Genomic DNA, 24,175 nt, shown 5'->3' with positions numbered 1-24,175 from the left:
CATATTCGATGTTGCATTAAAGCAATTAGTACATCAAACATCTGATTATAAATGTTTGTTAATCGGGTTGAACAGTGATTTTTGCATTTTTTTTTCTGGATATTGTTGATTTCAGTGGTTTTAAACACTAGGTACTGGAATCCTTTTCCCCCCAAAAAACGTGTGCTCATTGTAAATTCAACATATGAGTGGAATTACAGCAGGATGCTGAATTTCTAAGTCTTCATTTTTGGGTTAGACTTCTGTTTTCAATTTTGCATTTGGGGTGAAATGGTTCACAATTTGATTACACTGTAAAATGTAACCCAAAAAATTAGTTTGAATAATTGGTCTTAACTTTAAGGTTTGTTATGCAGCTTTGTACCCTTACAAGGATTTGTTTGAACTATCATAGATACAAATGGACAGTTATACCTCAGGAGCTTATTGATCTCTTGGGGAATTGAAAGCTGCCCTCTAGCTTTTGGGAAACAGATGTTTTGTCAAATCAAAGGTGTACAAAATTGCAATCTTATCTCAATTTTGATAGTAAAAATCTGTAGCCGGAGGAACTGATAAGAAAATTGTCCTAGAAGTTTGTTTTCAAGTTGGAAATTAAATGAATCCCTGAGACTTGGACACAATTTGATTGAAATGGAAATTACGCAGCAGTTGAATGAAACCTCAAAAAGTTCCTGATTCCTGTATTTACCCATTGATCTTTATTTTGCAATACGTGGCACAGCAAAATTTCTAAGTGGTACACATAACAATCATGGCTTTACATCAATTGGGAGCAGTTATATCACCGCAATGATAAACTGCCCTAGTCTTTGGTCTATTGATTGTTTTATTGTTCACATTGAAACGGATAAAACAATTAAAACAAGTTGTGTAACATATAGATTTTCAGCCCAATAGGAAACCATTCAACCCATTCTGTACCCTATGAATATTGGAAACCAAAAAAGGATAACCGGAGCCATGAAGTGAATGGCCAGTTTGATCTGGGAGATTGTTATTTGGGACACCCTCTATCCCCCTCCTACTCATTCTCCCACTCATTGAATCTCTTTGGAATGCTTCAAAATGTTTTACATGAAAGGTGCTATTATAAGTTGCAAGATGTTGATTAGAAACGAAATATAAGCAAATATGTGGACCATCACTGTACAACAACAAGCTAATAATATCTGATTTTTTGGGGGGTGAATTTGTATGAAAGAATAAATTGGGGAAAATTCCCCATTTCTTTGAAATATTGGTGAGGCAGAGGCAACCCTTCCTGTTGCCAAAGGGTTATAAAATCTACATGTAGAAATGATATACATGTAGATTTTACTACCCTTTGGCCACAGGAAGGATATCCCTTACCAAAGGGTTGTAAAATCTACATGTACATCATTCAGCTTTGATGTACACCTGAATTATAAGGCTGATGGGATCTCTGTTTTACGACTCATTCTAAAAAGGGATGCTCTGGAATTTTTTTTAATATAATGGCTTATCACAGTGATGTCTCAAGCAACTAGAGCTCTAACAGAAAGAGCTCCTTTGAAGTACGGTGAAGTAGGTAAATGCAAAAGTCAATCTGCGCTGTAAAATAAGTATTGACTTTCTTCGACCAAGCCTTCCACCACCCTCCTACCCTCCTGACCCCCAGCTCGGGTCCAAATCTCTGACTGTCCAGCACCTTAGGATGTCCTTCCGACGTGAAAGGTGCTATACAAGTGCAATTTGTATTGTTTTTAAACTATTTCACTAGAAGGCACTCGGTTGAATTTCTTCTACCTGAAGAAATTTGGATCATTTCTTTTCATATTTGAAAGCGTTAAGATCATTTGCAGTTTTTATTGTGAGCTGAAATCTCAATTCAAATCGATCGGTTCTCTGTCAGAAGACCAAAGGACTGATGATTCTTCAGCAAACTATTTACTTTGTTGCTTTGATTATTCGTTTGAGGCAACGGAGCCGTGACATAACCTCATCCCAATCCACGTAAGCGCCTTCCAGGTGTCGGGTAGAATCCTTCGTAGTAGTGTAACTCCGACGTCCATGAAGCAACCTCCAGTTATCAAAGGTCATCACATCTCCTATGAACAAAAACACCACAGAACAATTGTCAGCCATCTCATTAGTTTGGTTAAATAATCCACTTTCAACAGGAAGGATATCCCTTGCCAAAGGGTTGTAAAATCTAGATCCGAGTCCGAACAATTAATATTGAATCATCAATTACTGTTGTTGGTCTTAATTCGCCCCAATTTTTTTTGAAATACCGTTATGGAGCTGAATGGTATTTGAAACCCAAGACAACCGTAAGTCAAATGAGAAGCGCTGCCCTACACAGAGATGTCTATCGTAAGATTGTTTCTTGGTCTGTAGTTCAATTTGGGGTGAAATTCCAGCTAATTGTTTCCTTCCTTCCCCCTCATTGAAATTGCAAAGCTGAAACGGACTATCCTGTAGGTAAATCAGCTTTGAATCATCTTAAAAAGTGCAATCATTCAGAAACTACTTCAAACCAGTGCAGATTGAGATGCTGGACTTTGATTGGAGATAGGGTTTCTGATAGTTTATGAAGTAACAACATTCACTGCTCCTCTCGCTACACAATGTACAAAATGTTAAACATGCATTATATGTAATTGCTGAATATTGCAGTAATAGTCTGATAAGAACTTCTGTTCTCTGGGTTGGCTCACCTGGTTCCATCTTGAAGGTAACCAAATTCTCTGGCTTATAAATCAGATCCCAGAATTTCTTCAGAGCAGAATAGAACGGGTGCACCTGCTCCACGGGAAGATCGAAGACTGAGTCCCGAATGGCACTGCTATAATGAATCCGAACAACATTTCCTTTATGATCCAACCTGTGCAAAAACAATAAAATATCTTTTTAGAAATAGAGCCTTTTATTTTAATGTTAAAGCCCGTTGTTGGATCTCGTCTTTATAGAGTGTTGCAGAATAAAACTGCCCTTTGCAAGCAATAATTTTGGTGATAGTACATCTGGTAATGTTCTTATGGCCTTAGAAGCTTAATGGATATGAATGAGCAGCTTTTGGAACTGAATGAGACTATTTCTGGTTGCGGGTTTAATCTGACATTACGTATCATGTACTGGACAACCTTCTGAGATGAGGTTTGTATCATATCCAAATCTACATTTTTTTTGGGTGCTTTTTTCCATTTACTAAGGCGAGACGTGTCTGAGTCGGAGATGAATATTTCCCCTCTCATTTTCTGTGCTGAGTTCAGGTGAAGTACAGCACGGGGCAAACAGTCAGCAAAGCTTCCTCTATTTGCCTCAGCAATTGGCTTTAAAGCCCAAATGTACAGCATCTCTCTCCCACCCCCCACCACCACCCCCCATTGCAATCATGTAATTGTTCCGTGTAAAATCTGAAATGAAACTGCATTTGTTGACCTACTGAGGCGAACATTGCAGTTATCATGAAAAAAGGATAGCTTCTTTAGCTGACACAAGTAATCACAATAAAAACAAATCATTAAACTATTATACCACCAGATGGCAGTAACACTGAATTTTGTGAAGTTGCTGGTACTTCGATATTAAGTAGATATTTATGCTGAATGACTTTCACGTTTTAAATTTGTATTGAATAAGTTAATAGATGCAATTGGAATACTTTTAATGAGATCTGACCTTTAAATAAATGCAATTAAGAGTATTTTATCTGAAGAAATGCGCCTTTGGGATATAGTCAGATTTATCTTATGGTTTCACAAGAGATCCATCCGTACATTTGGCCAATCAAAATGTGAAATTTGAATAGAGAGTAATGGGAGAGCAACTGATCAGGGCTGACCTTCCAACCTAATGAAGTCAGGCGTAGGCAGGTTAAAAAGGCTGCTGAAATGGTCTGAAAGGATGCTAATAATAATAATAATCCTTGCGTTTGATATTGCGCCTTGATATCGTGTCGCAAAGGTGCTTTTAACTTTTTTTAAAAAGTGACAAAAAATGAGTACATCTTCAGCAGAGGCTTCTCATTTTGCAAGAGTACTTGTGCATGATTTTAAAGAATACAGAATCCAAATACACTGCTGGAGGATATTTGGAAAGAAAAGCATGGAAGGGACCTTAGCTCGTAGGTCTGTGCCAAAGGGTCTAAAGATGTCCTTGGCGTATCGTATTTCTACTGACTCTTGCATACCAATGTGCAGTGATCTCCCAGCTTGGAGGAGGCTGAAGTAAAGGAAATCTTTGTTTCTTCCAACAAACCACCTTCGTGGGAGGGGTTGTAAGCCCCGGTTTCCAGCACAGAGGCTGACACTGATTACTTGACTATTTAAGAAGGAGGCATTTATCTTGAGTAAATTTTTTGAAGAGGCCTTCTTTGTTTTCAATGGAGTGGAGAAGAGAGGGGAACTACCAAGGCACAGTGTTCCCTGAGCCTTGGCGTGTGTTCCAGCAGATTATTATGATGTAGTCATCAGCACTGATGGTCTGTTGCCTCAGACACCATGCCTCAGCCAGAAACAATTGTGCTCTATTACCATGAGGACCTCAACTGGGAGAAGGGCCAAGAAATTGGGATTGGAAGATTTGAGTATTGGATAGCATTGGTGCATAACTTGAGAACTCATTGTTTTTAAATTGCTTTGCTAAGATAAACATTAATTTCATAGTGCATTAGGACTTTCAGTATTTATTCTGTAAGTATAAGTGGCCACTTGCAAAAAGACACTATTATGTCATCTGTTTGTTCTGCACCTACATTATTGTCTTGTTCTTGGATTGCACAGAGAAATCACAGTAATCAACCCCGCTATCTGTGAAATCAACCAGTGTTGAGGTAAGGATTCGGAAAGCCTCCGGGTACTGTTGTCTGAGTTGATTAGCAAGGTGGAATCCATCAGCGATTTCACTTTCACCTCCAACCTCTGCTTGTTTGATGCAGTGGAGAAACTGTATCTGCGACAAAAAAAGTAAATGTTCACGTATAAAATATATTATCTTTAAATTAATATATCTTTCCATGGTGTCTGTGAAAGCTTCGGGTTTTAAAATAACAATCAAACCTTTGCCAAGGCTTGAACAATTTTCAAGGGTGGAGCTGCCCAAATAGCTTATTGGAGGCTTACAGCAGTGCATTGGAAACAAATCCATTCAGTCGATTTTTGCCTCACTCTTATGAGCCCCAAACCATTGGGTTGGACAGAGCGCAGAATCGTTAATTACACATATTAAAGTGTTAGGAATTCACAAAGCAAAATACATTATGTTTAGAACGCTCAGTACATTCATTTACTGAATACTGTGTCCAGTTGTCGTCATTGTACCGAGAAAAATATTCAGAGAGCGGAAAATTATTCTGAGAAAGGCAATGAAAATTATTTCAGATTTTTTTTAATTGAGCTATAAAGAGAGGTAATAATTGTTTTTTTATCCCTCCAGAGGTTGGAAGGATACATTTTCTTAAATGTACTAAACTGATCGAGTTGGTTGTACTTTAGGGTAGGGTTGCTACAGCTGTTGAACCTAATGCAGTGCTACCAATGACTGCAGCAAATACTAACCCAGTTCAAGCATTAAAATGGGAATTGGAAAAGATCCTAATTCATCAGTGTGTGGAAGCTTAAATGTCTACAGGTGCTTGTAAGTGATATTTTTGAGTCATTGGTGCTTCACACGTAAGGAAACACAGTGTTTACAACAATAGCTTGGATTTATATAGCGCCCTTTATGCAGGGCAGGGTCTCGGAGTGCTTAACATTGGCGGACCTTGAGCCATGGGGTGTGGGGAGGGGGAGGAGGTGATCGTAAGCATGGTCAAAGTGGAAGGTCGCAATTATCATTCGTGCTCTCAGTTTCTCAGTTGAAAATTCTAATGGGAAATGAATCCATTTCTATTTCAGCAGTGAGGATTGTGCCATCTGTGACATTTAAGGCTTATTCACTGGTATGTGAGTAATGATGTGCGGTTATTGTTCAATTGTCGGAATGCTTTTTTCTTTTGCCCTTTTCAATGGTAATTTACCCAAAACAGCTTTTAAGTCTTAAAATGAAAACCTGTTTTCAATTATTTTTTTCAAACTTTAGCTACCTGAAACTGGCATAGCAGTGCACACGATATCATCTTCCAGGGATATTGATAGAACAGGAAACCAAACTCCTCAGCAATGAGATGTGGAGGAAGTGAGACCACAGAAATAAACTAAAGTCAGAGCCAGTAGATTCATAGAATTCTACAGTGCAGAAGGAGGCCATTTGGCCTATCATGTCTGAGTCGGGTCTTTGAAAGAGTTATCCAATCAGTTCCACTCCCCAGCTCTTTCCCCATAGCCTTGCAAATATTTTTTTTCAAGTAAATATCCAATTCCCTCTTGAAAGTTATTATTGAATCTGCGTCCATCACCTTTTCAGGCAAGGCAGTACATTCCAGATAATAACAACTTGCTGCCTAATTTTTTTTGCCTCATCTCCTCTCTGGTTCTTTTGTCAACTGCTTAGAAGAAGCGGAGAAGCAGAGGAATGGACACCTTAGGAGAATCTCATACTCCGAGATCTCTAAGACAGGAACGATGACAGACTTTCTTCTGTTTGTTTGTGTTCCTGGAGAGAGTTGTTTCATGAGATGGGTGATTCCAGCCATAATTCTTTGACCACTATAATCACTGTTTCTTTTAGTTTCAGGTAAGGGGAATGTCCACCACAAACACAATCTTCACCATCTCAACTATAACATGACCGTTCTCATTCTCATCGCCATTCTCTAAGGCAGCACATGCATCCTTCAGTCCAATAGTGACAAAGCATTCAACTGGCAAGGGACTCGTGGACTCTTTTTGTCCTAATATTCAGCAGAATGTAATGGAGACCTATAATAATCCTTGCATTTGATATAGCGCCTTATCATGTTTTTGAGACGTCTCAAAGCGCTTCACAAAATATACTGTAAAGTGAATTGACTGCATATTTGGTGGGCGATGGAGTTTAATGTAGACATTAAACTCCAAGGACAAAGGAGACATAAACTAGATATGCTTTGCAGAATAACGAGGTACAAGACGCTTTAGTTGGATTGGACACTGTATTATAATCTTTGTTTGACGTCTCACATTCTGTAGCAGTGGCTTGGCTAAACTTTCAATCCAAGAATAGAAACCCATATGTTCTTCTGTAAGGCAGAGGGAAACTATTCTAATAACCCATAGTCTAATGCATCAATCAACTGCCCTGTGCCATCAATCTGCCTTAGCCTCACTTTCTTCACTAGCCATTTTATTGCTCGTAAGAGACCAACAACAACTGAAAGAAACACCCCAACCTTGTGGTATAGAAATAATGATTCAAAACTGTATGGTTCGAACTCAGACCTACCTCAAATCCCACTTGTATCTATAAACATTAATTCGCTCAATTCATTGGAATGTTCCTGCTAAGGATTGCTTCTCGTATATTCTCCTACATGTCACAGTTGCTAACTAAGTATACTTTGTGCGCCCATAACTATTATTGCCCCAGGTTACTGTGTTCCAGTGAAATATTGGACTCCTTTGGGGGGAAGGAAATCATATAATTCTTTCACATTGAGATAGTTTACTTGTACATCTTGACTTTAACAATGCATAAACAGGACTATGGGAAAAGCAGGTTTGAACATTATACAGGGGTGTAGCAGGAAGCGAAGCTTACAACCCTTTCAGAAAGTGCGTAGGCCCTCATAAACACAATGGAGGTCTTAAGCTATTGGTCTCCCAGTGTCATAATCATAGTCAACGCCTTTGATCAACTAGAAAATCAAAACACTGGCATAATTACATCACTTCTCAATTTGAATTGTAATCCAAATGATTTTTTTTTTAAAAAACTGGAAAGTGCTTAAGACCATGAGGTAAATACTTTCTTTTCATCGGGGAGCTGGCTGAACAAAGTCACAATCTGTCTTTCATTAAACCACAAAGAGGTTTTCCTGATGTTCTGCTGCGTGGAAACGCATTGTCCTTATATACGTCTGAATTCCCCATTCATCATTTCTGTGACTCTGAACCAAAGACAAGCTCATGAGTAATAAACAGCTTTATTCAATTCCTTAAAAAAAAATTCTAACCCGCTCTGTTTTTATTATAAACCTTACCAAGTGGTGCAATGCAGTTTGAAGAATGCAGACGTTATTGGGGTTTTTTAAGGAGAATTTTTTTTTTTTGCTATTCATCCATTGTACACATCCAGTACATACTGTCTACATAGTGTTGCCAGCAGAAACCTAAACATGTACCACACTATTCGGTAACACAGGTGAACTGAGAATGGATGGTTTCATTCAACAGAAGACTGGAGTTCGATGTGGAACAAGGTTTGCATTAGTCATTTATTTAGAGTTTAGACATTGAGGGGAGCTTGGTAAACTAAGGAATGCCTCTATAGATGCACAAGGACAGTATACAGTTGCAGGAAAAAAAAGCTTGTCAGGAAACTAAAGTTGTTTTTTTTTGCATACTTTTACAAATGTAAACAAGATTTTAAAAAATTTATAAAACTCCATTTTATGACCTGTTAAGTTTCCCCGACTGCCATAACTTGCTGCCAGGCTTCCTCCTTCAGCTGGGAAAATGAGACAGTCTAGGCCACAGAATTCCTGATGGCAGACGTCATTGGCACTGTACCGTCACAGCTGAAAGGCAAGAGGTCTGTGGAGCGTACGGTTCTTGCTACTGCTTGCTCATTCCAGCAAAGGTGACGTGAGCTGGTCCAAAATCTTTCAAAATGATCTGTGACAGAGAAGCAGACTAACAATATCTAACAGGAGTGGTATATTTTCTCAGCTTGTGCAATGCATGGAGTGATCTGCTACTGTGGAGCATTTGGGCTTCGAAGTTTCAGGAGAATTGAAATTTGGGCATTGAATAAATCAAATTTGGTCACAGAAGTCTCTCCTGACTGTCAGTATGCTTGTGAGACTAGGAGTTTTTTTTCCCCCAACCCTTTAGAGTAAAGCTATTGAGCAGGATTCAAACTTTGACCTTCTAATTTGGTGGATTTCACACCACTGCCATTTGAAATGGTAGGGCGTTGTGACGAATGACTGATTTAATTTTAAGTGCTCCGTCTAAGTAGTCAGCAAATAAAGCGTTCTTCTGACAGAGATTAATTTTTCATTTCTGTTTTGCTCTCAAAAGTATTACGCGATTAGGCTTGAACACGAGGAAGGTGTTGTTTTATCAAGCATAATGCTGGGCGGAACCAAATGGTGAAGTAATGGAAAAAGTTGGAATTTTTGTCAATCTTTTTTTTACGCAAGCGCTAAATGCTGGAAAGTATTTTTTTTACTAAACCGATTTTGTTGCACAATGTCTTTGATCTAGAACCACTTCCTTGTCATCTTGCATAACTGGGATACAGAATTTATCGCACATAAGTGAGAGCACAATGCACTGGGGCATTGCCTTCCTGTGAGCCCACAGCTGTGAATTACTCTCACATTTCATAAGTGCTGGATGTACCCTGGCACCCCTCTCTCTCACTATGACTGCACCTTGGTGTACTGAAATGTCCCCTGTAGAAAATCCCAAAAAAGTATAACAAACAACTATGGGATCATCATCAAAGTCCACTTGGCATGTATGATGTATGTATGTCTGGTCTACACATGTTCAAGGGTCTAAATCGTTTTATGAGCTAAGACGCTATTGTTTTTATGAATTTAAAATAGAAGCTGGAGAAGCAGCCAACTGTCCAATTTGGACTGGACAGCAGTATTTTTTTGATGGCTTCCCTCGCCCCCGAGTCAATGCTAGAGCTGTTTGTTTCCCTTGCCAGACTTCTGTTGACCTTCACTGAAGCTGCGGTCATTTCCTTTTCCAGGCCTGCAACCTTCTCTTTGCTTCTCTTCCATACAAACTTCATAGACACAAAATATTTCAGAATTCATCCTCTTCCATTGATTATGCACCTGTGATGCAGCGGCAATCAACAACTCACTGGCATTTTGTGTTTCAATATAGGTTAACGTGAAGACTTGGTTTTGGAAGGTGTAGGACTCTTCTACTCAAACATTAATCATCCATGCTTTACACGCACCAGATGTTGCTGGGCTTTGCAATGAAAGCTTTAATAACAAGGAAACAGATGTTGTGGAAAATCCTTTATCAAAGAAAATATCAAAATGATTAGCAATCCGATTCTGTTTGAATCAAAGCCTTACATTATGTTTAACTTTTAGAATGCTTGTTGCATTTTTTTAATTAAATAATTAATCTAATTAATAAATACACTCTCTGGCGGGAACATGTCTCATTGCAGAAGAATAGAGCTTATTGCAATTGTGCTTGTGCTATGCATCCAAATGTTGCAGAGATTTCAACATCTAACTCAAAGGGAATTGTGCAAAAATTGAATTTTCTGCAAAGAAGGATATCTTTCAGCCCATCATGTCTGTTCCACTGTCGTATGTTTTTCTAAATTGCTTCTTTTTAAAAAAAATCTTACTTCCCATCTCTCTCGCTCTATTGTTTAATTTTTTTTCTGCTTTAGTGATGATCCAGCTTCCTTTTGAACTAACTAAGCACCTGACACCTGCCTTAATGTTGTGGGATGCCATTTTTTTTCAGCTTGTGGTGAGGAAACTCACATCCTATTGTAGCTGTTTGCTCTTGGCATCAACTCAAAAGAATACACACTGATCCATAGTTCACCTGATAGGTTGCTGGATGCACTGCAAACTAATCATAGAGGCAGCCAGTTGTTTGTACACACCACTGTAGCATTCTTTATAGCAGAGGCTTTGTATGATAATATCCAATGTTCCCCTGAAAATGCAAATTCCCTGACCCACTTCCTCAACCTTTTGACTGTTGTGATGACTTTTTGAAGTAAGGACGTTCAATTTTGTGAAGGAGAGCTCTTAGCATCAACTCAAAGAATACATTGAGTTGACAACACCCTCAAAAGACCTTCAGATCGGGAGGGGGATGGGGGGATGTGAACAAAGCCCAGATAACTTGCTTTATCAGAAAATACTACATTATATCTATCTGAAGGTGTCAAAATAATTTACCGTTGGAGAGAATAGTTGCCTCTCCCCCGTTTGCAACAATTGTGAAAAAGTAGCACAAAGGACGTTGAGACTTGCATACAATGGTACAAATGTGCTGAGTGTGGCTCATTGCAAATGGGTAGGTAACCACCAGAATGAAGGTGTTGAATTCCGATGGTAGCATTATAATTATGGTTGTATGCAATTGCTAAATTGAATGCTTTCCTAGAAATACAATGCTGTAAAGACACTTTCAAAAGTGGCAAAAATAATCTTTCAAATGCGTAGATGTAAAACTTGTAGATAGCTGTGTGGTGCTCCACCTTATTGCTGTAGTTGTATATATTTTGAAGAACTGAGAAGCAAAGCAGACTTATGGCTTTTGTTTCCAGAAGCTGGAACAAAGGTGATCAAAACCATGCACACTTATAAAAGGGGCCCCTCAGCTGTAATTAGAAAGTTGGAAAATTCCAGTAAATTCTGTATCTTTAATAGTAAATTATGATGGTCATAAAGCTATGAGTAACTATTTTTAGTATAAACTGTAAGCTTTAAAGATGACTTAAATTGTGATAGCATCTCAGGACCAGATTAAACTCCTAAATATATGGGAATGCTAATGCTTTGTCAAAATTTCCTTGATATGATTAAGGTTATATTTCAGAGGCTCGTGTTTACTCTCCAATTTTCAGAAATGTGTATGTTTATAAGCGATATATATCGCAATACATTTCTTAGATTTTATGAATAATAAAGACTGGTGGATTAAAACCAAGTTTATATAGCAGGAACAATCTTCTGGTAATGCAGCTTATCTTAACTCCAAACAAGAAAATACATGCATTATTAGTCCATATTGTATCTTTTTTGCTTCCCATACAAATTTGTGTTAGAGTATAGTTGCACCTGGAATCCAGCGGCCCAGACATTACAAAACTCCTAATGTGCTTTTTGGCTAAATCCCAAATAGTGTATAAAATGTACTGTACTAAACAGAATGGATGATTGAAACAAAAACAGGCTGGAAATTGACATCAGATCAATCGGCATCTGAAAGGGAAATCTAGGCTAATGGTGAAGAGTTATGCCTGGAACACTCTTTCTCCCCCTCTTCCCCCCTCCCCACCTTCTCCGTGCTGACTGACCTGCTGAGAATTAACAGCTTTTCGGTTTGATTTCACACTTACAATTTTTTCCTACGTATGGACAACTGGTTGGGATTTCATTTCAGCATTCCAAAACTTCAGGAATTGATAAAAGTTAGAAGGCAAGTCTGTAAAAATTCAAGACTGGCGTGTGAGCTTCGAAAGACCGCAAGCATTTATCTCAATCGGTTCCCCAGAGATCTGATGTGCCCCACTGCATTATCAACAATCAGACAAATACTTGACATTAGACCCCAGTTAGGATGATAGTCTTCTTCCTTTGCTCTCTCTCTCTTTCTTCCCCTATTCATTTCCCTCCCTAGTTGACAACAGGATTAATCACTGGACCACATGGTAACATGCCCAAGTCTGACTGTCGGAGATCAGATACATATTCCTCTCTCACCACAACAGTATTCGTTCATCAAACAAAAGACTTAAACAGTGAAGAGTAAAGTAACCTGCCTGTATTGCTATGGCAACAAGCCTTTACCAGTGTACTAAAAGTGCAATCCACCAGATTCTCTCATCAAATTGCAAATAAGCTTTGAGCGCAGCTAGTGGTTGGTGAAATACAACCAGCTGGAATTGTGTCCAGGTGCCAGCAATTATAACTGAGTGTGCATGATTTGAGGAATGATGCGAGGGATTTCAAGCAGACAGTGTTTTGTGGAAAGGAGAACTCAGTGTACCGCAATAAGTGAGGGATTATACCAGAATCTTTTGTTTGAAAACCCTAGCGCCCACTAAGGCAGTCTTCGGATCACGCGGGAAGGTACCTATGTACCAGTTACAATTTAAGATGATAAAGTAATTGAGGGACTCGATTAAATACCTTGAATTTCTCCTGTTAGTACTATATTAGACGATTATCACAAGAATGGCAAAATAAATTAATTTTTTTATATACACTTAAAATTCTCAAAGGTTTTCTCGTCTTCCGTGATGGGAACTCTGAAACATTTTGGCTCATAAACCCAAACCTTCATTACGTATAGTGCAAGGACTTTTCATCAGAATGCCTCTCTCATTCCAAGAATTAGTCAACAAGTTGCAGATCATTTCCATTTCATGCATCTTGAAAGAAATTTATTCAAATTAACTTTCCATCTGGATATAATCCTGTGTCCCCAGCGGTGGAAGGCACCATTACATCACTTTCTCAATCTATTACAGTGAAATACCCTAACCTCTGATCCCTGCTATACTTGCCTTGGTGTACAACATTCTGCTATTCAGCAGTGAGAATACCAGCCTGTCCCTGTACTCCTGTAACAGCAACTGCTTTCCTCTCTCTTCCAACGTGATTGGAAACATTCACAGGACTACTTAGCATCTCTCTCGTGTGTTGCAAATACTCAATTTTACTTTATTTCTTTCTAAACCTTTTTGGGAATGATAGACTGAAGGGGATCGAACTTCTGGAGAATACAGACAAGCTGGCTAATGCTGTGTAAGCATTCACAGACAAATGTTTTCATTAAAAAACAAGAACAAGCTGGCTTTTAACCTGCCTGCCATGTATTGCTGTCTGCTACAGTTATTTTATTTTTTTCTCATTAACAATTTTTACAAGGTAATTTCAATGGAAGGATATCAGGCAACAGCAAAGGTTCTTACCCCCGGGGGATTGTGCAGTGATGGGTAGTCTGTGTGCAGGCTCAGATTCCCAGATGTGTAGGCCAAATTGTTGGCATTAATCTTATCCTCCACTTGCCAGGTATACCTTTTTTTCAAAATAAAAAAGCACATAAAATAAAGTTAGCCTGCAATATGTTCTTTCTATCTTCACCCTCTGAGATTTGGTGTTACTCAATTGAGTCCAAAACAGAAAGACGACAGCATTTCTGTCTCTTTCTTCTCTTTAAACTATTTCCTTCTTGTGTTGGTGCAATCATTTGTGTTGTACAAGATGCAAAGCAAATACATCATGTTAAAAATGTCAAGAAATGTTATACAAACATTTTGGACACGTTTACACCAATTGCATAGAAACTGTTTGAGAACTTCAATAGGGAATCAATTTTTAATTTTCTTATTGTTTTGTAATTTTTCAAAACTGTTGCAGTAATTAAGCTTTCTTCTTGAGAGAGTTCTTTTAACAATTTCTATCTCTGAAATATTTGTATACTTTTTGAGGCTTTTTTGAAGTTAATATTTCTAAACTTTACATTTTCCGTTTGTCTCTTTAACCTTTTCATTTGGTCAGGGTATTCATCCAAAGGAACACAATCTGGCAGTATATATTGTTAGGTAGGGTCAAAGGATGGCATGACATAACTGCAGTCATAAATCTCTGAATGTCAGCATTGCACAGTTCAGTTGATACGTCTTTCAACATGAGAATCAAGTTGATCCTATGTTGAGCCACCTTCAGTTTAAATTTTTACATTACATTTATAGAGCGCCTTTCACCTCGGGAGGGCGTCCGAAGGCGCTGGACAGTCAGGAGTCAGGACCCAAGCATGGAGCCTGGTGCGCGAGAGTACACGAGCTGCAGAGTTTTGGATGATTTGCAGCTTGTGAAGGGAACAGTTGGGAAGGCCGATGAGGAGGGAGTTTCCATAATCGAGCCTTGAGGTGACGAATGCGTGGGTGAGGGCTTCCGCAGCCTGAGGGATGAGGCAGTGGCGGAGTCTGGCAATGTTGCGGAGGTGGCGGTAGGCAGTGCCAGTCATGGCGCGGATGTGGGGGAGAAAGGACAGTTTAGGTCAAACAAGACACCCAGGTTCCTGACTGGCTTAGTGAGGTTGAGAATGCAGCTGTGGAGACTGATGCTGCCAGCGCCCGAGGCGCGGAGTTGCTGGCGCGAGCCAATCAGGAGGGCCTCGAGCTATAATGCGATTGACTGTGCAGCATTAAAGATCAGAGACCACAAAACTAAACTTGGCTGACATTGGTATTCCAACAACCAGAAGGCACAGTTGCTATAATTTAGATAATGTAAGAAAGTTTGTTTGTTCCATCAATATTTATCATCATTCACAGAGACTTCCCTTGTGGATTCCTGGAACATGAGTCTGTGAGGCATGTGTTGCAAACAGTCGAGCAGTTTTTTCTTCTTGTAGGAATCAGAGAGTTAAGCAATATAAAATGGGAAGACAAACCACAGTCCAATAAACGGCAATATAATTACTTTTTTTCTTATTTCAATACTTCTTGCTGGCGGAATAGCAAAAATTCACAAAAGTATTCATCTAAAAAGAGTTTTTTTTCAAATTAAATTGAATTATGATTCTTCAAGCAACATGTAGTGCATTTTGTATAATGACCCTTTCTGTTCAAGTTTGTATTACTAATGATACTCAGACTTGATGTAGCAGGAATGACCACTGCTCACCATGACATAAAGGGGCCACTCAGATTCCTAAGGTAGCTGAGCGATGAACAACTGTGTTGCTTAGCAGTGATTGACGGATGAGGTGCCAATAATAATAATAATAAAATTAATAAACCAATGCATAGCACTTTTCATACTGGGAGGATTTTTCAAAGTGCTTCAAAGGATTTACTATAAAGTGTAGGGACTGTATTTTGTAGATGATGAGGACTGAATGAATAATGTTGGGCTTTTAGCCTTGAAAATAAATGTATGATGTTAAATAAATTGTAGAAAGTAGACGTAAAACAATACTTTCATGTACAGTAAAGTTTTTGAAAACTCATTGCGTGTACTGATGCACAGGGTGGGGGAGGAGGCAAGAAACCAAGGTGGCTATTTATTTTAGTTCTACTTTGTTATTCTTTATGAAGCATAATGTCTGTCTAAAAGGCACTTTTGCTTCATTAAGCATGCTAAATGGTTCTTTCAGTAGTCATTGCAGCTGTGATACAGTATGGTGTATGTATAATGCAATGTCACCACATCTGCTGCACATTTCGAAACTAGACTGCTGCTTTATGCTGCAAAGATTAAGCTCCCAGTTGGTCATTAGTACCCACTTGTAGCAGTTTTATATCGATGGATTGAGTTTTGCACATCTCCCGACCACAGTTTTGTGAACTTTGGGTTTGGCTGCCTATTGCTCTCCAATTTGAATTGCCTCATTCAATGAATTGTACATTTCACAATATGTCTAAGTAGTTTAAAAAAATCATAAGCTACTGTTTTGTCTCCTTTTTCCTTGTAAGCAAGAGAGTAACCATCAACGTTACTTTATTACAAAGAATTTCTAATAAGGTATTTTCAAAAGGCAGGTTTGGTCAGGTCTCAGAACTTAGGTGAACCAAATGAGAAGCACCAACAAAGGGGGGGAAACAATTAGCAATGCAAGAGACCACTCCCAAATACTCTACTTTCTGCTCTTCAGCTCTGCTGCCATCCTGATTTAATGCCTACTCCTCAAGGTTCTCTTCCACTGTGAGGCTCATATTGATAGTACAGAAGAAGTCCATAGTCTTTTCTGTTCCCTCAAGAGCAATCCTTTCACCTGCCCTTTCTCATTCACCAGCACTTTCCCTACACCCCTATACTGAAGCTGTAGACTTGCCACGTAACAATAAAACTATTAATAATAAATAATCCTTGCATTTGGTATAGCACCTTTTATGTTGGGCGTAACTGTCAAAGAGCTTCCCAGATTTATTGTTAAGTGTAGTATTGTATTGACTGTATTTTGAAGGCGAACGTGGTAGCCAATTTGCACATTATGTTGATTAAACGCCATAATCATTATGTAAAGTTGGCAAATCAACTGATACATAATGATGACTATGTTGGGTTGTCTATTAGGATCTCTCACTTTATATATAATATATAACATCTATGCTAAAGAGCATAATCTCTGAGAGCCACCGCAGACTCGATGGACCGAATGCCTCCTTCTACACCTTAAATTTTTGTGAATTTATCAATTTCTATTTACTCAGTCAATATTGTATTTGGCATATATGATGAATTTTACAAGTAGCAATGGCTCATTTACTATCAAATGTGGGCTTCTATAAAAGCACAATACGGCTCAATTTCTATGTCCCAATCTGGAAAGAATGCATTTTTGTGCCAATTTCTTTTGGATTTTTTAAAGTAAAGACAAACAGGATTATTTTTGCTACCCACACTATAATTTTTTCAATTGAGGTGCCACAGAAATTACAAAATATGCTTACAAAAAATCATATCCTACAGAAAAATAGCGATAAAAGTTCTCTGGGAGACCCAGACATATTGGCTGAGGAATCTGGAAAAGATCATGCAAAAACATTTTTTTTTCAAATTTAGTAAATCCAGTCAAGGGGAGTATGGGGGGAGTGGGGCGAAGCGTTCCAATTGACCTGATAAAAAAGACTCGTTGAATCTATTCTAAATTGTAAAAAAAAAGGTTGCACTGCCAAATTCCAAATCTCCAGAGGAAAAGACTGCTATAAAGTATACATCCTAGCCAGACAGCTTTAATATAAAAAGGGAGTCTTATTTTCTGAAAAGCTAAAAGAGTTATGATTTAATTTTAATACTTTTATGCCTGTTTCCATTGCACTGTTTTACAGTTTTTTTTAAAATAAGCGTTGATTAAATTGTCAGAGAAACAAAGAAGTCAAGTCCCTGGCTGTACTGAAAGAGCTGAATCAACATTTATTGTATTCTTCTGTATTCATGGTAGATTTATACTATTATTTTATTAGTGTGTTATACTATTTGCTGCATACCACTTTCAAAATTGGGTTAAAAACACAAGCAAGACTTTCTGTATATGGGTCTTTGATTTTTAACCATATTAAAAGAGTTGGTCACGGTCTGCTCTTGGATAATGTCAAAAATACTCTCAAGGTTTCAAGGCAGTCTGTCCCTTGAAACCCAAACCTTTGCACAGAACAGTGGTGGTAAAGCAAAGCATGTTCTTTCCCTTTTGGTGGAATACGCGCTATGTTAGCTTCAGCTAGGTTCGAGATTTTTTTGAGAAGGAGTCGTCTCAAATTTACAGCGAGAAACCTTGATCAGTAGGTATGCACCTGAGCCGATCACCGCTGATTAAAGTTCATTGCGGAAAAATGCAACGTACTGCACACGGGAAGTAAATTCATTCCTTATAAATCTTGTATATTGGCCAATATGGTGTTTTTTTTTATTCAGGCTTTGTTGGTTCTAGGAAACGCCCTGTTCCAACTCCATCAATCGAGATTAAAACTGGAGGTGGTGGGGGTGGAAAGGACAAAAGAGCAAGTCAAATTTTCTTTTCACTTAGAATTTAGATTGAAGTATTTGTTCTTTGAATTCATGCTGTAGATGTTTAAATAGCTTTTACTGACTGTAATGCTACATTTTCAATGCCACTGTGCGTGTGCGCGTGTGTGTGCGTGAGCGTGTGTGTGTGTGGAAAATTTAAGAAACCAGCTGGCTCCCATGGAAATTATTATTTTCCAGGACCTTCCAATAGCCTAAGGTTTTAATAAAAGCACAGAGATTCATGTCATATAATGTAAATGTATATAGCACTCTCTCATGCTCTATTAGCCACAGATACTAGTACCAGTGAGTCTGGCAAACAGTGATAAGCTGTGAGTATGCAGGAAAAGACCAACTTTTTTGTAACTGATGCTGGCATACTCTATAGAATCATAGTAAGAAGCGATATATCAGTGCTGGTTCTTTCAATGAAGCTAACTACTTTTATCTCAATTCACTATATGTTCAATGCAGCACTAACATTTTCTCATTTTAAAATATTTCCATGTCTTAAAAGGTACCCTGTGTTTAACCTGGCAACAATGTTGGCCAAGAAGCCACAAGAGCTCTATCGTTTCATTCCTATGTAAACAATGGTTAACGTATGAAGCAGTCTTGCAAATAAATGTATTTTTACTGATGGCAATTTTATACTGCCCTACTGATGGGTTTACACAGTAATATAAGAATCAGAAGATATCTGATTGTCACCATATTCATCCAGTATAACCTAACAATACACATCTTTATTAGGACAGCCTCTGATATACTCAAACTTGTTTTTATTTGATCAATACTACAATGTTTCATAGTTCATGCATCTCTGATTCGGTTCACTGCCATTTAATTTTTGAAGTATATTAATCACTTCTGAATTATTTCTGTACATATATTTTACATATATAGCTGCCAGATACATATTTTGAGTTTGTCTTTCTCCTATTTTTTTAAAAAAAGTTTCTTTTGACTAAGTGGAATCCAAGCAACTTTGCAATGACCCTTTAAACCTAGCAATTCAGATGGAATGGTGAAGGAGGATAAGGAATTTTGAAAATAACATGTCTATAAACTGAGATATTCTACCATCTGGAAGATGTCAGCTCATATAATTCATTCTCAGACCTTAAGAATGCCACAAAGATGAATTTCACTTATAGCATCTGTTCACTAGGAGACATTAGTATTTTTTGTATGTCTGCAAGTATTATACGTTCAAGAAATAAGACCTATATTACTCATTACAGAGATCATTTCTAACATTTTCTGTTGAGCTTCATCGGCTCAAATTAATTTGTCTTTGCAATGGACCTCTCCCAACAATTCTCAAACTTAAACTGGCTGTGAACACTGGTTCCAACAAGTCTCACAATCAGTGGTCATCTGGGAGAATGCAGGAAAAATGTAATGTTCTTTCATTACTGATGAAGTATAAATACTCTTTAGGGTGCCATATATTCAATGTAGCACTAACTTGTATGGAGTGACAGAATGTGTCATCACTCATACAGCTTTGCCTTGGCAGCGCCACTGTGATTGAAACCATAGTGAAGGGGAATTCAATCAGAGTGTCGCTACCAACGCAAATATATGATCCTTACAAACAACAAACCCCTCTTCCCCTTCCCAAAACTAGTTGGGAGTGGGACTAATTTACAGGTTATATGCCCATGTTATCCACCCAGAACATAGCTGACAAAATGGTGTTTCAGCCCAGACTATGAACTCAAGTCCAGACATAAGAATGAACCCACAATCTTCTGATTCCGAGGCAAGGATACTACCAGATGAGCTAGGCTGACGCCTTTGATGCTAAATCATGGCTTAGGTATTAGGCAACATTTCTGTCAAATTAACCCCCGAGTGATTCTCTACTTGGTGAGATTCCAATTACTGATTGTGGCATTAGTCCAGGCAGTTCTGCCGAGACAGGGAGAAAATAGAGCAAGTAACCAGAGTACCATTCTCATGTACCTTCTATCAAGATTATAAGTAGTAATAGCTGAGGTTTCAGAATTCACTTACCCTGGTTAGTTGATGCGAGGCTGAGCACAGTAATATAAAATAATGGTATCCATGATCACTATTGAGCAATATAAACCCAATTATTTTTCGTTTCCACCAAAAAATATTGGGACTACTTGACTGCAGTCTGATTTCTTGAAAATAACTTTTAGAAAATATGCTGCAGATGTTAAATGGTTTATTCGTATATTTATTTATATATATATATTCTATGCTATATTCTATGTGGTGGAATACACCCAAGTTATAACTATACTAGTAGAATTACTTAGTAGAATTAAATGGATTATAAACCATTTTTCCTGCGTTATTAATTAATGTATCTTGTCTTACTGAAGAATGAATCCAAAGAAAAATAGCCTGTTGCTTACTACAACAACAACTTGTATTTCTATAGCACCTTTCACGCTGGATAGTGACACTAAGCACTTAACAGCCTGACGCCGAGCTGGGAGGAGGTGAGCGCAAACACAGTTGAAGAGGAAGTCTTCAGGCATATTCTGAAAAAAGAGGAAGAAGGGGGCAAGGCAGAGGGATTGAGGTCGAGAGTTCCAATTTGGGGGCACAGTGGCTGAAAGCACGAGACTATGAGTTCAAGTACCGAAGAGGAGCTTGATCCCTCAACAAAAAAAATTTGCATTTAGTTTTCAGTTAATTTGCATTAACTTGCATTCCAAGTTAAAAAGGTGGGCTGACTCCAAAAGCTGGATTTTTTAAAAAAACGTTTAAAATTTGAAAGAACATATAGATTTACCATTTCATCCAGTGTAAATAAAAGACAGGGTAACCAGAATACTTTAATATTTAATGACCAGTGACATTTTTGCTTTACCTACCCATAAAATGTCATCCTGTGGTAGCCAATCCTCTTGACCAGTTTGTTAACTTGTCCCTTTTCTTTCGGAGTATCTTTCAGCACTGCGATTCCTACTCTCCGAAGATTCCTGAGCCACTGATATGCAGCTTCATCATCACTGAGCACCGCATCAAAAGTGGTTGTAGGAATCTGGAGGTCTGAGCCCCAGTACTGCTTCTCTGTATAAAAATAGATTGGAAATCCAGATCAGCCTGTGCTGCACTATAAACACAAGATGGTAGTTATTACAAGAATCATAAAATACCATCAGCAAACAAGTTAATGAATTCAAAAGGGGAAAACGTACAATATATGAACAATAATCCTTGCATATGATAAAAAAAATCATTATTTTATTTGATATTTTTATTATTTGATAAAAATAGATAAAAATATATATTTTTTAAAAACCCCATTAGGGGTTTGAAATACAATGTTTGTTGGTAGAGAGCTACTGGTGATCCAATGACTGTGGCTTAATAAAGTGTTAGAATATGAATTAAGATAAGTTCTGGATTTTAAACGTTCTGTTCGAAGAGCCACTTTCTTATAGGAACAGAGAGCTTATTTCAGGGTCCTGTCACTCAGCGTTCAGTGGTCTGACGTACGTGCTAGTGGCCTGTTACAGAATAGCATTAACAGGAGGATGGTTTCTTGCCCAGGCAACAATAGGAGTTTTTAATTATGGACTGCTCATGAAGGTCTAACAAATCATTCATTGTGTTCTTCGGAGGGAAATTCCATTTTACAACAAAGAAAGAAAGACTCTGCATTTAGTGAATGGTACATTATAGTGACAACTGTTTACAGGAAGGAGAGTTGAGAAAATCATGTTTATTAATACAATCCTTTATGGCGTTTTAATATTCATTATGTAGTGTAAGAATGTTGCAGCTGACACTACACCTCTGAAAGCCATGGTGAAAATGATCTAAATCCAGGCCAACTATTACATTTGTGAGACTACAGCCCCAGATATTTTTACCAGTGAACCAGAAAGAGAGTAGGAATTCTTGCATCTGTAATGTGATATGTATGCAAAACAACTGAATAGCTTATTTAAGCTTGTTTTTAGCTGCCACCTGGAAGAAATGCTTCCTGCACCTTCAGATCCACATCACAAGCGTATGTCAGAGTTACACCAGTGCTAGGAATGAAATGTATCTAGAACAATGTTGTCACACATTGCAATGGGATTTTTTGGCAGACATTACAATGTGATTTAGCAAATTACAACGCATTACAATACTGCATTATAATAGGATCAATAATCCTTTTATTTATTTCAAGTGTTATGATAGATTAAGAGATAAAATACATCCTGGTAGAGGTTGAGTCTGGCAAACTCTGGAATTGTAGCCACTTTTATTTTTTGTTTCATCTTACATTTCTCCTTTATTTAATTTCACATGACACATAAAAGCAACAGTTCCTACGGACAAAAAGAACCATAGATGAAACCAAGCAGAGAGCAGGTGCGACTCTTAAATGGCTCCAAAATGGTTGCAATTGTGTTTGCTGTGTGCCTCCAAAGTATTCTCTTGTGGGTGGCCCAGTTTGTTTTCATTTGAGACGTATTATTCTCATCACTGCTTCCTTTGACTTGCAAGTAATCAGGATGACGTCATGGAACTCACAAGGTCATTGAACGTCTTTGACTCTGAACAAGAGGAGCTTAGCTCTAGGGATCATATTTGACTGTCTTAGTGCCAATGCAGCAATGATCTGTTTGCCTCCAAGAGCCAAAGAAAATGTTGGTTGGAGCCCGAGTTGGCTCCTGAAACTCCAGTTTGTTCACCTCAGAATGTGTGTTGGAAATGCTGAATGCATTAGGTAAAAAGTGGTTTCTGTGTATTGCAGAAATGTGGTGTGACTGGCTGATAGAGTACATTAGAGCCATTTATAACCTAGTGCAATTGGACATCCAATACATATTATTGAAAACTCAACATGTGACAACTTTTTCTTTCATTTTGACATATGTCAAACCATGGCATGAGGGCGTTCTGAATCTTTGACAGCCTCAGATAAATGATGTCCTGTTATTTATGACTTACACAGAATATGAAAGTTGGCACATTCCCTTTATAAATGTCAATCGCTGAAACTTCAATAAACAAAATTTAGCAAGCTTTAGTGAGTTGGAATAGTGTGGAATGTATACAACTGATGCCTCTAAAGCTGGATTTTTATACAGTACTCTTGAAAAATTGTAAAATAAATAAACGGACGCTATGAAAAATGTTAGGGAGGCCTACAAGCGAGGGACTTAATTGAAAATATTTCACGAGCATTGCAGGGTAACCTGTTCCTCAAAGACACAGTACTAAAATCACTCCATCGGCATCAATTCTTGCCACTTTCTCGTTGGTTTCATTGAGGGGACTTCTGCTTTAGAAGTGGACTGACTTACTGTGTGTTCTTATAAGATGAAATGTTCAATGTTCAATACGTTGAGGGACACCTCTATTGCAATGATCGCCAACCTTTATGGTTGGCCGACAAATACATTTTTCTTTATTTCTTCATTCCTGGCCACTCCATGGGTATTGCAGCTCTGTCACTTCTGTAACTTAGGCGCAACTGGTGAGAGTGTTTGACAAGCTACTTCTTGACCTTCCCCAAAAAGTTGATTGCAATCAACTGGATGGAGACCCCCTACCCTATAGGTTTTGTGAATAAATGTCAATGAAAGCTGTGAAGGCAATATGCGTTTAAAAATAGTTTCAGGCATGAACACATCACATGAATAAAGCTATTTTAATATCACCATTGTAAAGTAGCAATACTCCTATGATATTACATGTGCGTAAATATAGTGCAGTCAGAGTCGATGCTACTATATTTGTAGATCAACTGATAGATAATTTACTTATTTGCAGATGGCATCTGATATCACCACTATAAAGCACTCCAAAATCCTTTTGATTACAATTGGAAAAAGGGTAATAGCTTAACAACACTGGTCCTTTTCACTGCAATTTCCATCTGCTGTCAAATTCAAC

At 38.1% G+C, this 24,175-nt stretch overlaps 1 protein-coding gene across 1 annotated transcript in view; it reads right to left on the bottom strand.

Moving 5' to 3' along the window:
* Positions 1 to 678: 678 nt before the first annotated feature.
* Positions 679 to 24,175, bottom strand: part of bbox1 (butyrobetaine (gamma), 2-oxoglutarate dioxygenase (gamma-butyrobetaine hydroxylase) 1) — a 40,235-nt gene continuing 16,738 nt past the window's right edge. Inside the window, exons 4-8 of the mRNA XM_007887664.2 lie at positions 21,151 to 21,349; positions 13,750 to 13,855; positions 4,724 to 4,920; positions 2,685 to 2,851; positions 679 to 2,072 (exon numbers count right to left, since the gene is read on the bottom strand). Coding sequence (XP_007885855.1) covers positions 1,912 to 2,072; positions 2,685 to 2,851; positions 4,724 to 4,920; positions 13,750 to 13,855; positions 21,151 to 21,349 — 830 coding nt within the window. The 3' untranslated portion in view covers positions 679 to 1,911. The remainder of the gene's footprint in view (positions 2,073 to 2,684; positions 2,852 to 4,723; positions 4,921 to 13,749; positions 13,856 to 21,150; positions 21,350 to 24,175) is intronic.

This window comes from Callorhinchus milii, unplaced genomic scaffold (genome assembly GCF_018977255.1).
Source record: "Callorhinchus milii isolate IMCB2004 unplaced genomic scaffold, IMCB_Cmil_1.0 Scaffold17, whole genome shotgun sequence".
Lineage (NCBI taxonomy): Eukaryota > Metazoa > Chordata > Chondrichthyes > Chimaeriformes > Callorhinchidae > Callorhinchus > Callorhinchus milii.
The sequence above is the reverse complement of the archived record's forward strand: the minus strand, read 5'-3'. Positions and strand labels throughout refer to the sequence as shown.